The sequence below is a fragment of the Kwoniella shandongensis genome, chromosome 6 (assembly GCF_008629635.2).
Source record: "Kwoniella shandongensis chromosome 6, complete sequence".
Taxonomy (NCBI): domain Eukaryota; kingdom Fungi; phylum Basidiomycota; class Tremellomycetes; order Tremellales; family Cryptococcaceae; genus Kwoniella; species Kwoniella shandongensis.
The window spans coordinates 805,615-820,768 of NC_089292.1; the positions used below are offsets into that span (position 1 = coordinate 805,615).

The 15,154-nt window shown below is 49.7% G+C and overlaps 3 protein-coding genes across 3 annotated transcripts; all 3 read left to right on the forward strand.

Annotated features, from left to right (window-relative positions):
* Positions 1–86: 86 nt before the first annotated feature.
* CI109_103615 (uncharacterized protein) lies at positions 87–4,744 on the forward strand (the record flags this gene model as incomplete). Its single annotated transcript, XM_065967338.1, has 23 exons — positions 87–320; positions 394–801; positions 857–910; positions 977–1,370; positions 1,413–1,612; positions 1,775–1,787; positions 1,846–1,937; positions 2,002–2,195; positions 2,249–2,363; positions 2,419–2,607; positions 2,663–2,804; positions 2,860–2,979; positions 3,036–3,144; positions 3,190–3,218; positions 3,279–3,397; positions 3,457–3,477; positions 3,530–3,634; positions 3,685–3,831; positions 3,889–3,945; positions 4,001–4,158; positions 4,213–4,297; positions 4,358–4,599; positions 4,666–4,744. The coding sequence occupies 23 exons, from the start codon at positions 87–89 to the stop codon at positions 4,742–4,744; spliced, it is 3,306 nt and encodes a 1,101-aa protein (XP_065823410.1).
* Positions 4,745–5,115: 371 nt separating this feature from the next.
* CI109_103616 (uncharacterized protein) lies at positions 5,116–7,676 on the forward strand (the record flags this gene model as incomplete). The annotated part of the gene is made up of 7 exons (XM_032001885.1): positions 5,116–5,524; positions 5,590–5,783; positions 5,851–6,059; positions 6,119–6,668; positions 6,729–6,814; positions 6,876–7,131; positions 7,185–7,676. 7 exons carry the CDS (start codon positions 5,116–5,118, stop codon positions 7,674–7,676), a joined length of 2,196 nt encoding a protein of 731 aa, XP_031864048.1.
* A 306-nt stretch (positions 7,677–7,982) lies between these two features.
* Positions 7,983–12,257, forward strand: CI109_103617 (uncharacterized protein; the record flags this gene model as incomplete). The annotated part of the gene is made up of 20 exons (XM_065967339.1): positions 7,983–8,280; positions 8,419–8,509; positions 8,639–8,668; positions 8,759–8,804; positions 9,011–9,070; positions 9,138–9,174; positions 9,287–9,397; positions 9,513–9,582; positions 9,694–9,701; positions 9,832–9,916; positions 10,113–10,160; positions 10,285–10,522; positions 10,829–10,850; positions 10,917–10,953; positions 11,114–11,469; positions 11,545–11,574; positions 11,651–11,661; positions 11,801–11,894; positions 11,971–11,987; positions 12,111–12,257. 20 exons carry the CDS (start codon positions 7,983–7,985, stop codon positions 12,255–12,257), a joined length of 1,836 nt encoding a protein of 611 aa, XP_065823411.1.
* Between the last annotated feature and the right edge of the window lie 2,897 nt (positions 12,258–15,154).

Sequence of the window (15,154 nt, forward strand, 5' to 3'; positions counted from 1 at the left end):
CACTCTTGTAGTGACAAGCCTTCATCCCCCTCTTGTAGACCGGCACCCTTTCTCACCCCGCACGAGGGCGTTTCCCCTCCCTCGCCATGGCCAGCTTCCAACCCTACACTCATCACAACAGCCCGTTCTCGTCATTCGATATCCCCCGTCTACTCGGGAGTCTCGATCTTGGAGGAGTCAATCTTCGCAATCCATATGGTCGAAGTGATGTTAGACCTGGTAAAACAGCGAACAACCGAGAAACAAGCGATGTTGCTCGTTTTCAATTCTGGCCTGACGCGATAGCGATGGGAAGTCTCAATGGTCGAATATTCACTCAGGTAAGCAATGCAGCTACTCCGACCACGTTAATGCCAGGAATCGACTAGAGCTGATACCTTCGTTACGTCGTAGATGTTTGGTGCCCCGTGCGTGAAAGGAGAGGACCACAAAACCCACCATGGGCTCTCTTTTATCGCTTTCGACCTGCGACGCGAGCTATTGGTGATCAAAGCGGAAATGAAACTCCCTCCAATGGTCAAAAATCAATTACCGCCAGCTCTTGCACCACTAGACGCCGAGTTGTCATTTGACGATATCACCTCACACGGTATACATATCCGTGCTGAACCGGTACACATGGGTATTGGCCAGAATGGTATGGTAACAAGCGAGCTGCGAGTCACAGTGACAGTCAGCTGTAGGAGACCGCCAAAGTTCTACACCGTTTTTGAGGCCAATGATCAACTACTACAAGGGAGGAATGGAAAGACACCATACCGAAGGCGAGCGACGATGATGGACTTTGCCAGCAGCGGCGTGGTGAGTTGCTTGCTGCCCAGTGTGATGTCCGTACTGCTGACTGCATCCGCACCAGTCCGAGCGCGATGCCGGCCCCGTCAAGGCTATACCCGAAGGTCCATGCGCATACGTGAGTTTGGTTAAAGTCGTCGCGTCCGAGCCTGCCTTGATAACCCATATGAACTGGCGCGTCTAGCCTACATTCTGGAATACGTATCGCTGGGTACTCAATATGAGTCGAGACCAGTATGCGAAGCTCCTAGGGTGTGCTGCAAGTATCCGAGCACTGGCCGAGAAAGATCCGGATATGGACCTCATAGATGCCAACTCCCGACTGCGATGGCGGACAGAATTCCTTGATGGGGAAGGCATCAAGAGTATATATTCTCCGCCGGATTTGTCAGGAGTAAGGTTCTCCTCAAGGACGTTGATTGAAGGACTCATCGCGCATGGAATCCTCCGACCAGCCGACACTGGTGCTTTAGTTGGTGCGCTTCAAAAGGTCGCTATCGTCTCTGCGTTTCAGGATCGGATATTGGAAAGCCTATACAGTGAAGAGAGAATTCGGGATGTGAATGCCCTCATTCCTGGTGAGTTTTCACCCGCGGTATCCTCCTGCTGATGTCTCGTAGAACGGGCCGCGTTCTTGAGAAGAAAATCGCCACAGACTCTGAGTCACCTTGTTCTCATCCGCACTGTCTTGGTTACGCCGACTCGGCTGCTTGTGGGTCCCCCGCAACAGGAGCCCTCCAACAGTGTCACTAGGAAGTATGCGGACAAGCTGGACGGCATCATCAGGGTTCAATTCGCCGACGAAGAGGATAGGCTATTCGTGAGTCAGCAATATCGGGCTGTACTGACTTTCAGGTGGCGGACTACGTCAAACAAGCAGATAATCTTCGACCGGATATTGGTTTAATGGCTCGGGTACGCCGAGCTCTGCAACATGGCTTGGTCATTGGTGGCAAGACCTACTATCCCGTTGCATCTTCAGCGTCTCAACAAAAGTAAGTGCGATTAGACGGATGTCGCTGATCGACAGGGACCATGCAATTTGGTTCATAGATCACACAATGATAGACGGTGTCGCGCTGCGCCAGTGGATGGGTACTGTGGCTGATACTGTTGTGGCCAAGCACTCGGCTCGGATGGGATTAGTCAGTTGCGCTCATGACACTTGACCATGTCTCCCAAAGCTGACTTTCTTCATGTTTATTCCAGCCCTTCAGCACTAGCCGAATTGTCGAAATGAAAATTGTCATGGGCAGTAAACTTCCCGATGTCGAGCGGAACGGTTTTACGTTCACGGATGGGGTGGCCGTAGCTGGAAAGGAGGTCCTCAGGCAGGCAGCTTTGGCTCTGGGCGAGAAGAGAGGGATCAACTTGACTCCGTCTGCTATACAATTCCGTCTTGGGTGAGCTCTCACCGTCACTGCAAACACAAACTCGGCTGAAATCTGAGTGACAGGGGTGCGAAGGGTGTCCTGGCTGATTGGCCCCACCTCGCCAAGCCATACGAAGTCCGGCTTCGACCTTCATTGATCAAGTTTGACAGCAAGCTGAGTGATCTCAATGTGATTCGTGTGAGTTTCTTGAGTCAACCCGAGTTGGCCCTTGCTCAACACCTATCATTCACAGATCGCCAAATACCAAGTCGCCTTCTTGAATCGACAGTTCATCAACATCATGTGTGCAAATGGCGTCCCTAAAGACCTGATCATCAGCATCTTCAAGGACTCTGTGGATCATATCAAAGGTCTTCGAGGGAGGGTTGAGTCGAGTAGTATGACAGAGGAGGATCATCGTTTGGTTTCCGCCTGCTCAGAGGTAAGTTCCTCCTATATTGCATAGCCCTAAACATGCTTGCTGATTTCAAACATAGTTCCCTCTGGCACAATTGATCAAAGCGGGCTTTCATAAAAACCCTTTAATTCTCGATGTGGCGGAGATCATCGAGTGCCGAGCCCTGCAAGATCTGAAGTGGAGAGCAAGGGTCCGATTGCCAGGAGGTGTCTTCCTCATTGGTCAGTCGACTGTTGTGACCAGTGCATGTAAGACATCTGACGACGATTTTACTAGGTATTGCCGATGAGACAGGATTATTGGAAGAAGGTCAACTATTCTGCCAGTTCCAAGAAAGCGAGGATTCTGAGCCGAGAATCGTGGTGAACGAAGTCCTGATCTGTCGAGCGCCTGCTTGTAAGTTGGATGAAAGGACAAAACCGTGACTTGAGCTACGCTTATATCGACAACAGTGCATCCTGGCGACGTTCGACGAGCGTGGGCGGTCGATCGACCTGAGCTGCGACATCTCAAGAATGTGATTGTCTTAAACACCAAGGGGTATCGTGACCTTCCTAATATGTGAGTCAATCCTGTAGACTATGAGCTGTTGCTGACAACTGGTAGGCTGGGAGGAGGAGATCTTGATGGAGACGGTAAGTGGAACTGAAGCAGACTGAAGGGGATGGCAACGGAACGCTGACTCTTTAGCGCAGACTACACTCTCATCTGGGATCAGCGCTTCGTGGAACCGCTCAGGATGTACGAACCTATGGACTATAAAGCTCCACCGCCTAAAACGGTTCTGAGGGTGACCCAAACAGATCTGAATGAGGTGTGTGCACCTGCACTTTCGTGAAATGGGCCGAGCTGATTTTTGCACTAATATGACAGAATTTTGTACAATATATCACTGTGGGGCTCGCACATTGGTGGCACTATCTTGTACTCGCTGATGTGTTCTCAGAACGATGTCCTGGGACAAGTGGACAATTGCCATTTGGCGCTATCTGATTCCGAAGAGAAGGGGCCTTTTGACGAAAAATGCTTGCGGCTCTCCACGATTCATTCTGTGAGTTACATGAAGGTATCAAAGGTGTAGAAGCTGACCAGCACGACTAGACCGCGTACGTTCCCACAAGCTCCCATGGTAAGACTACCACTTGTCTGATGTTTCATTCGTGCAGTGTCGACTTCGCCAAAACCGGGCAGGCTGCAGTCTTGGATCCGGATCTGCGCCCTCAGCTCTGGCCCGACTTCATGGACAAGGTTAGTGAAGGCGTGCTTCCCCGCCCATGAGTATCTGCTGATACGTGTACACCGCAGGACGACGTGAAGAAGGTATATACAAGCAAGAAAATCCTTGGGGATCTGTTTCGAATGGTACGTGATGGTACTTAGCCACCAAATGTGACTCATTGACTCCTCGTCTTTTTAGGTTCAACCCGATCCTCACTTCTCGCCCAGTGATATCAGACAGATGGAATATCCTAGCGATCCTCGTATCACAAGGTATCCTCTGCATAAGAGTCTACTGGACAGGCTGAAACCCATCAAAGCGAACTTTGAGAGGGATCTGCAGTATGATATGAGGCGGTGAGTAACAGGGTCTTGGTGTGCATGTTACCACGCTGAAGCGTTCTCCGTCAGATATCGAGTCTTTGAGCCTGAGATTCCGTCTGGAATCGCTATCCGGAACAAAAGGCGTAAGCGGGCAAGGGACCAGAACTTGAATGTAGGCGCCCGCGTGAATTCGAAATTGACCGTTCAAGCTGACCTGATGCATTTCACGAAGGAACCGCTACGAGACTCGTACGAGATCCTTGTTCAAACCGCTCGTGAAACAGCAATGGCAGCAGTCGCCAATGTCACGTTCAACACTCGTCTAACACCTGCACAGATGGTTGCTAGACACTGTTACGCGCTGACTTTCGAAAAGGAGCACGTAGAAGCGTGGGAAGAACAGCTTACTCATGGTGGCTGGCATGGGGCTTCCAATGATATCGAAGACGACGAGCAGGAAGATATCAGACCAAAGTATGTGCAGCCTCAAAGCTGAACTCCCAGTGTTTGTAGAGCTAATCAAAGTTTTGGGATGCGCAGACCACTAGTCAGCTTTGCGTGGTGCTTTTGGCAAGAATTGGTTCAAATCGTTGGGCTTTCAAATTCCGATCTGTTGTAACAGAGATCCCTTTTAGATGTGTGACGATGGACTGTGTGAAACGAACCTTGATGACCATAGTTGTATCAGTATGTACCGATAGAAAAATTGTGACCCCCATCATCATACAGCATGTAAACATTACACGTACAACGAGTTCATTGCATGTCAATCGTTGCTGTCAATTCCCAACGGGGTTGGGTGGCAAACGCTTCCCTTTGCAGCTTTTTGCCACTTGAACCACGTGAGGACGGGAGCTAAATTTCAACGGTTGTTCCTGATTTTTGCAAGTTACAATTATTCTCAACCTGTCAATTCGTTGTTCTGTCTTTGCTCGACTGATCAGCTCAACTGAGAAGTTTCTTGGACAGACATAGAGACAAGACGGCAAGATGAGCACGAAAATGGAGATCAAACTCCTCACACTTCTGAACGTATCAGCGGTCAAGAAACCTCGAGAACTTGATGTACCAGGAGGACATAGAGGATCACCCTCCGTCTCAGTGACAGTCTCGGAAGATGGAACTCAGATGCAAGAAGGATCGACGACGAAGAAGAGGAGGAAGAGCGTAGTGTTTGGAGGTGAGATGGGACCCAGTGGAAGTGGATTTGGGAAGAAACAGAAGCAGGATGATAAGAATGGGAACGGGAAGGGGAAAGGGAAAGCTTCAGCCGAGCAGGGGGTGAATGGTGTCAAGAGCAACGGTGGTACAACCATCAACGGAGGAGCGGATGCGGGACTCGACGAGATAGTCGTTGAAGATGGAGAGTCAGGTGATGAAGGAGAAGCATCGAGTTCAGGTGAGTCAGACCTATTGCCGCTCTTATCTGAATGTCGTCGGGAACTAATCGTTATATTATCGCAGCCAACGCCGACCTCTTCAACGTCCACTTCGGCGTTTCACCACCCATCCTCTCTTCCGACTCTGTCACAGCGGCTGAAAGCAATCAATGGAAAGCTGAGCGGAAGACCCTCAAGGGGTTCGGAAGAGCTGTGGAGCTCAGTGCTGGTTTAACTGGATCTACCGCTTCCTCCTCATCCGACGATATCAAGACGAGGGTGAGCCAGTGCTGTTGTGCTAAATCATGTTGACGACTCAGCTAACACCATTTGGGTACTCTCTCAGATGACACCCGCTTTGTTGTCGTCTTTGAAAGCTTCGTCCTCCACTTCCCCCCTCGTCTCAACCTCGCTCGCCCATCTAGGCACTTACAAGGACTTTTATCTGCATTCTCTTGATGGGGAAGCGGATGGGTCTGAGACACAGCTGCTAGGTGAACAGAAGGAAGCAATGAGAAAGGCTGCTACGGTGCATGCGTTGAACCACGTCTTGAAGTGAGTCAAATTCGTGAGATCGTATGACATTGTAGACCGACAGTTGACGGTCATCTCAGGACAAGGCGACGGATCATCCGAAACAACGAGAAGCTCGCTCACGCTGCCGCTGCTGAGAAACCCACTTCTGTCCCCGAACCACCTCGAGACCAATCGTTCACTCGACCAAAGGTCCTCTTCCTCCTCCCTCTCCGATCCATCGCGTTGCATTACCTCAAAACGCACTTGTTCCCACTCGCTCCTGCCGGTACTCAGATCGAGAATCAACGACCTTTCAACTCCTCCTTCTCTTTACCTGACGATGAATCGGATCCCCTTACTGCACCCTCGGCACTTGAGAACTTCCCCATCGATCATCTCGTCAATTTCAGAGGGAATAGCGATGATAACTTCAGGATTGGGATCAAAATCACGAGAAAGGCATGGAGGGTCGTCATGATGCCTGCGAATGAGCAAAAGTTGCTCGAATGCGATATCCTCATCGCGAGTCCATTGGGTTTCAAGATGGCAGCGGAAAGAGAGGATAGTACGGATCTGTTGAGCAGTATAGAGGTTTGTGTAGTGGATGGCGTGGACGTCATGCAGATGCAGAACTGGGAACATGTGCAAGTGAGTCAGCTGGAAATGTCTTGAATAATTACGCAGAGAAGCTGATCATCCGTCATATAGTTCATATTCAACAACATGAACAAGATCCCGAAGAGTCCTCATGGATGTGATTTCTCTCGTGTGAAGCCTTGGTACCTCGAATCACAGTGAGTGTCGTGGTTGGAAGGCATCGGTACAAGCTATATCACTGACGCTTTCACCTCACAGAGCCCAGTACCTCCGACAAACTATCCTGCTTTCCCGATACGATACACCTGAAGGTCGAGCGTTGTTCCACCGACAATGTCACAACTTGCAAGGGAAGGTGCGATTAGAAAAGGCAGACTTTGGAGGTGTGCTCGACCGAGTGAAGCCTGGTGTGAGACAGGTGTTTGAGAGATTCGATCTGGAAGGACCCAAGGGTATGGGTGGTGATGCGGCTGTTGAGGAGGTTGATGCGAGATTAGAGTGGTTTACCAAGAAGGTGAGTGTGGGAGTCGAGCCTTAGCTTTGGACGTTCACTGACAGAGACGGTAGACTATCCCCGCTTTATTACGTTCTGCTGTATCTCGACAAAACACACTCATCGTCGTCCCATCATACTTTGATTTCGTCCGAGTGACCAACCATCTCCGCAAAACCGATCAAGTGACATTCGCCGCCATTTCCGAATACTCTTCCAATGCCGAGATCAGTCGAGCCCGAACGCTCTTCTTCAAGGGTAAAAAGGCATTCCTCCTTGTGACTGAGCGATTCCATTTCTATCGACGATACAAGATCAGAGGAGCCAAGACTATCGTGTTCTATTCTTTACCGGAACATGTGCAATTCTATTCGGAATTCATGCAGACGCCATTCTTGCCTTCGAAGAATGCGCAGGGTGTCCTCGAGGCGGAAGTTGACGAAGGGGAAGTTTCTGGGAAAACGCTGTTTTCGAGGTTTGATGCGTTGAAGTTGGAAAGGGTGGTGGGGACGGAGAATGCAAGGAGACTCTTGAAGAGTGAAGAGAGCAGGTTCGAGTTTGTCTAATCTAGCATCAAGTAGAAAGGAGGTGGATCATGCATTCATACAGCCACATCGGGTTGGGGCACTTGGACTGCGATCTCTGGCCAAGGTATACAGCCCATGAGGACAAGATGACTACTATATCGAGACTCATACCGAAACACCCCTTGGTCCAAAGGCAGGTGGGTATGACGCGCATCCCTTTTATATTCTCTTACTCGTTTCGAGCAACCTTCTTCCGGCGACATACATAGTACATGGAAAGGAGGGCTCCTTTATTATGGCGTCTCTGCTTCGTTGAGCGATACGATAGTCTGATGATGATAATATATGTATAAGATAGTGAGAACTGTATCACTCTTCCCCTTACTTCGTTCTCTCCTGTCTCACTACTACGCCTTACACCTTCACCTTTCCGAATCCACAAATCCAGATTTGCAAGCTTCACCACCGATGAACGATACTACTAGCAATGGCAGTCCTTCCTCAGGGACAATGCCAAAGTCGGAATCAAACGTCGTCAAAACTCCACCGCCGGTAGAGATAGCTATCCCTACACCTCCCATCATCGCTGATCCTGCTATTCTCGAACACAAGACCGAAGGAATCGAACTTGACGGAACAGATCGTGAGTTAATCTTTCTCTCTCTCAACCGCGTTTCAAAACCCAACACACATCTGTCCACAGAAGCATACACAAACATATATACACACCGCTCACCCTGAATGTGGCTGATGTGATGTGATGTGGTGGTGCCACTTTCAGCGGTCGATTTAAATGTCAAGTTCACTTCGGCTGCAATGATCAAGCTTCTGGGAGTCATGTCGATTGTGTTACTGGCTACGTTCATGGCAGGGTGAGTGAGTTCTGTCCTGTATGGTACTATGATACAGCAGGGCTTTGCAATTCGCTCAGGAGTCAATTCACCCAATGTAAGGTGGGCGGGGAAAATGCTGATGTGACACTTTGCTCGATCGTACCGTAGATATGGCGTCACTACGATGACAGCAATCAAGTGGGTGCAGTAGTGTCTTCCCTTCCTTCTCTCTTTACCCTGTCTATCAGTCTATAAGATATGTTAATGCTGAGGATGATTGGACGATAGCGCGATGACCACGTATCAGGATTACTTCGATTTTGATAATTCCGGGGTGAGTGACCGTGATCCGAATACTGTAATCCGTGTCCCTTGCCCAATCGTCGTATTACACATTCTAGGGATCGTTCGACGTGCAGTAGTGCGATCGCTTACTTAATTTATATTCCTCGTCCTCGTGTAGGTTACAACAGGTGTACGTTAGACGTTCACTGTCGAGTGGAATACTGGTCCCATCAGCTGATTACGACCATCCCTCAGCTCGTCTTTGCGATGTGGCCAATCGCAGCTGCCGCCACGTTCTGGATTGGACCGTTACTCGTGAGTCATATGCCTGATCATTATGCACAATGCGCTGATACTCTATATACTGCCGGTTGACCCGTAGGCAGATAAGTTTGGTAGACGAGGCGGGATGTTCATCTGTGAGTGTTCAAGGTTGCAGTACCAAGTACGAGTGCCTCGTCTCCTAGTTGTGTTATCTTGTTTCCCTCCATCAATCAGCGCTGACAGAGTATGATTCACTTCAATGTTTAGGTTCTATCGTCTACATCCTCGGTACGTGTCTAGTGGCGTTTGCGCAAAATTTCGGGATGTTACTTTCCGGACGGTTTTTCCTCGGTTGCTCGGTTGGTATGATGCAGACTGGTAAGTTGCAATCGGTGCTTGTCTTGTTTGTCTCGGGGACCAGTTCGCAGTATCACGCACAATACTGTGACAAGTTAGAGAGTTACGGAACTGGCTGACCCATGCATGGCCACAGCTGCACCACCCTACATTGCGGAAATGGCCCCGCCCGTTAATCGAGGTCTTTTGACTGGCGGGTTTAACTGGTGAGTGGACACCAGAAACCCATTGCAGTGGGCCCCTACCCGAGATCATCCACTCATTGCGATTGCGACAAGTCACTGATGAGCTGACGCGATGACGACAACGTATCTCAGTTTTTGGCGTGAGTGAAAACCTGCTTTCGGTCCGTCTACTATATGTTCAGGGAGACGCTCTGCCCTGAGCAAGTACTGCAGTACGATGGCTTGTCGGGTGTGTCACTGACGACCGTGCTGCTTGTTTGGCATGTATAGTACTCGGCGCCGTCACCGGAACGGTTATTGCGATTCTCACTAATGGTATCAAGTCCAATTGGGCTTGGCGAATCCCTTTTGTCGTGTGAGTACTGTATCTCTGTGTTTGTGGTGTACTTGGTGGCAGAGTGAAAGTACAGGAGCGAAGGATAATGAAACTTACTCATTGCTGTCTTTCGACGATTGGCTCTTTGTCATGGACAACTGTTGCCTCCGTAAGCCGACCTTACTTACCACACATGAAAGCAAGCTGACAAATAGGTCATGTATTGATTTTACAGCGTAATCATGGCTTCTACAGTCCTATTTCTACCCGAATCCCCTCGATGGTGAGTATCGTACTTGGAGTCGACCTGTGCCATCGAGATACCATCCTGTGATCTCATCCAGGGCCCAATCTCCTCACCTTTCAAGCTACTGAACGCGAACGCCTGACATTTTTACCTTATCCAGGCTATATGCACATGGATATCCCGAGCGAGCCAAATCGGTCCTGTGCAAGTACCACGGAGATGGACATTTGACGCCGTTCGTTGCGAAACAGCTGGAACAGATCGCCCATTCGCTACGAACGCAGACAACCACGCCAGCTGTAGCTGTCACGTCCTTGTGGGAATATAAGAAGGTGGCCAATACTCGTGGGAAGAGGTATAGGTTGGGATTGGCTTTGTTGATGGGTGGACTTAGTCAGGTGAGGTGCATCAGTGCTTGAGATGAACGAAGAAGAAGAAGAAGATCAGGACGCCCACTAACGCGATCGGGACCCTTTCCCCTTCCACAGACATGCGGAGTGACATTGTGAGTACACGCGTCTCTGAATTGATTGCGATCAGGCCGGACACAAGGGCACTGTGGCCCGCATCACACACATAATACTGATGCCACGGCCACGACCTTCGGTATTGCAGGACACTTTTTGTGAGTATCTTTTCATACCATCTGGATCCAAGATGGGAAAGTATGCGATTACATTGGACTGACAGATTGTCGACGGCAGTTACCCACATTGTACAAACAAGGTAAGATCTCGTTCCAACCACTTTGTTCTGCCAGGCCAAACTCGCTGATGGCCAGTGGTACAACAGTCGGGGTAACGAACGTCAGGTCACAGCTCATCATGACGTGAGTACAGTATAATATTCGGCCCGCTACAGTGCGCGACCCATCTTGCTCCTCGTCAGGCGACTCGATCGTCGCCACGGGATCTGGGCACCCAGTGTGCCGACCGGAACAGCTCCCTCTCAGGTTGAAATGCTGATTAGTACACTGCTGTGACTCACAGACTTGTCTCCAACCTCGTTGGTCTGATCTCCTCTTTGATCGGGATATTCCAACTGGACCGACTCGGTCGTCGTCCCATGTTAATAATCACCACATCCCTCCTCTTTCTCACCCTATCCCTGGCGATGACATGTACCGCCATCTCCACGAACGGGTCCCGGTCCATCGGAGGTTCCGACGGGGTGGAAGCGCAAAATAAATCGGCGAGTAGAGCCGCTATTGCGATGTTGATGTTGTTCAATGCAGTTTTCAGCTGGGGATACACGCCGTTACAAGCGACTTATCCTGCTGAAGTGTTGGGTATGGAGCAGCGAAGTACGGGAATGGGAGCGATGGTCCTTGTCTATAACCTATCTTGTGAGTTGTGCTGTCGCTTGTCTTCCGGCGTCGTTAGGGCCACGTAAGTCTGGCTGGATGCTGATTCTATCACAGCCGTCTTGACACAGATGACCATCCCGATCTGTGAGTGGGGCGGCTCTCCTCCAAGTGGCTAGGCACTGTGCATCGGAAGGCTGACCATGACTGTTCCGACGCGCAGCTTTACAACACGTGAGTTACAGCATATGGTCAGCCCCCTCGTCGACAACATGTACCGCCAGACTCGTCCATGACAATCGACGGCCCGGCTCTGCATCATCTCTGAAGACTCGTCACTGACTCATTTCTCGATCTCCATCACTATACACAGATCGGATGGTGGACCTATCTCCCCTGGGTATGTTGGGACGCAGTAGAAACGCTCATTTGGTATCTGGTTGCGGTAGAGACCAAAGGTCGTACACGTAAGTCGTAGACAAGTCAACAGCTCCCTTTCCATGCCTGGGCTAATACATTCGTTATTGGATGGGGAACTTCCAGTCGAAGGAATGGACTATGTGAGTTTGTTGATTTCCCCTTCTGCCCAGAGCACCGCTTGTGTGAAGAAAAGCGAAGATGAGGAAGACTAAACTCGCTGACTGTGTGTCCCTGCCCACCATACTGTATACTATACTGTACAGATATTCGACGCACCCAGACCTGTAGCAGAATCGTTGAGACGAAGAAGGCAGGACGACGAGTCTTCCCCCGCGAAAATGGAGAAGGGGAGTGCTCATGGCCAGACAAACAGTCAGCGGGACGGTCCTGCAATTATCGAGGAGAAATGAAGGACGGGAGATTGCACCAGTGGACCAGTGCACGATGAATCAATGAAATTGCACCTGGATGACTTTGGATTCGGTAAATTAGATGGTGGTGCTGTAGTCAGGTGACAGATATAATGATAATTACTTATCCGATGTACAGTATCATCGCTTTCGTCTCAGTCTGTCGCGTAAGGGGGATGATCACTTGAAATCAAGGCACTCCCATCGTCATGGGTTGATCGTCCAACAGTCCAGTAGTCGATTCAAAGTAACCCTTCGATGAGAAATGAGAAAGGGCACCAATTGCCCTGGTACCAATGCTCGATACCATGCCATGGTCAAACTTACCACTTTCCATCCTGAGGTGAGTGGCGGCGCACAGCAGGTAGTAGGTACAGGTACAGTCTTCCTCACAGAAGGCGGGATGTTCTTGTACCTCTCACGGGAATCACAAGGTACCGTCATTGGGCAGCTGGATGTTCTCATGTGCAGGAAGGAGGATGTAGTTCCTGATCGTCTTTGTCTTGTCAGATGGGAATGTGATGAGTGCAGCAATTAGACGCGATTCATTTCTTTCCCAGAGAGTCTTAGCGAGCAAGAAGTCATCTCGGACAACATCGTCATTGACGACTCGTACAGACACCGACGACCGACGGATAATCGTATAGTACGCGCGTCACTTGACACAGCATTGATTGACACGTCTCCAACCACCAATCTAACGAGACACTATCCGGCGGTCCGATCAAAATTGCGCGTTCTGCGTGCTGGATGATATTCGGATCAAATGAAATATCTTCTACACGACCTTTATCACCGACCGGAAGCGCGATCAAATGCAATCATGTAATCTGATCGGACAGATCGACGTACTCACAACGATTCCAGAGGAACTGTGATCAGCCGATCGGCATGAGGTCAAATCATTGGGAGCATGTCACGGCTGCTTTCCTAGCGATCACTTTATCCGACCGAACGGGTAATCAACAATCAACAATCGCGTCGGGTGAACGATACAGATCGCTTGTATAACGGCGATCACCATTATTATTGATCTATAATCTAGTACGTGCGTGCTCGGTATTGTATCTGCGTACCTATGATCGGGAACGGGAGTGACATCACATCACGTTGTTTCGCCACTGCACCAAAAACGTACGCACTCGTTGTCACTACTGCATGATGCCTCCGAGAAACTCGCTCCGAGGCTTCTGTGGCATCGGAGAGCAGCAATCACTATCGCGCTCTCGTTCACGCGGATCAATCAAATTCACCCCAGTCACGCTGATCACGAACTGAGTTGATCATTGCCAGACGAGGCTAAATGATAAACTACCACTAGTAACATCCTCGGAGATGACATCTAAGCACACCGCGGCCGTAGTATCGCGCTACTCAAGGTCTATCACAACGCGCTTAATGAGTCCAGATTGATTCCAGTGAATTTAGTTGCCAGACCAAGCAATTAAGAATCCAGATCGCCGTGTCGTGACAACTATGAGTGAGCACTTGTCCGGACAACCATATTCACTCTCGGGTGATGCAAATCCACTTGTCCCATTCTGCTCCACTCTTTCGGCTCCCCTAAAGCATGATATTTGCCTTTTCGCTACTTATTGTGTTCAGGTACAGCAACGATAATTAACGACTTCAGTACCACTGTGCACTATGCAAGGTGGGTGATAGAGCGCGTTTCATATGAAACCGTGTCGCGCACATTCGGAGAATTAGTTGTTCCTGATCGACGTGTCGGTGGGCCGTGACGCGACGCGCAGTGCACGGTGTAACGCTCCTTGACAGAATGGATAGGACAGATACAATGGCATTCAATTATGATGTAAGCAAAAGCAATTAGAGCCATGGAGAGAAAACGGGATGAAAGCGAGTGACGAACAGAAAGAAGAATAGATTATCGTTCTTACGGCTCAAGTCGAGATGATACGTAACGAAATCGGTCTGGAACAGATCATCATCATTGACACGAGTACAGATCGGAATGTCCCCGCCCAGTCTGACTGTCTGTCGTTAACTTTGTTCGAAACAAACAACAACAAAAGGTATGTGACGCGTTACGTGTACGTAGACCCAGTGCGCAGACCCCGGACATCCGTCAATCCGGAACGCTTCCCGCATTGTCAGTTAGTGAATACCTACACTAGTTTCATCTCAACTTTGTTACAAGCTAGTCAAGGACACAAAAGTCGAGGTCGAGTTCGAGGCTGGGCCATAGTCATAGCCTTCCCTAGCATTCCATTTCAGCCTAGAAGCGAGGAGATGACCATGCTGTTGTTTCATACTCGATGTCTATGAATCATAACGCATGGCATGGCTCATACGTCGGTGTGGTATGTATGCATGGATTCTGTTTCATCCCAGCTTGCAGTGACATGTGCAGGAAGGATGCATACGCCACCCCCCACGGGAGCATCAAACGCCCACGCCCACGTCCAGATCTCAACAGACCAAAAAGCCAACGGGTGTGAGACGCCAAAAGCTTTCTTTCCTCCTTCATCCTCTCAGATCACCCACTCTCACCCATTCACTTCCTAACGCTTTGACCCAGCGGTGACAATCAACGCAGTGCGTTCTGTCCCCTGTTCCCCCCTTTTTCGATCAAGTATAATTCTCCGTGCCGACCCCGCCCTCTCCCAGTAAGTTAAGCAGATCGGAACCTATCACGGGCACATCATTGGACATCGCTCATGCCATTCCCAGAATCAGGTTCTTCACCATCAGTACGCTGTTTTACGTGTTCGAAAATCAAAATCAGGGGTGTCGCTGGCGTCACTTTTAACTTTGCGTTCTTCCATTTTTTTTATTTCTATTTTTCTCCGACCGTGACAATAATCCGTTTTTATTTTTTAATTTCCCCGAATTCTTCACCTAATCACACCAAAAGTCAAAAAAGCGCGTCACGC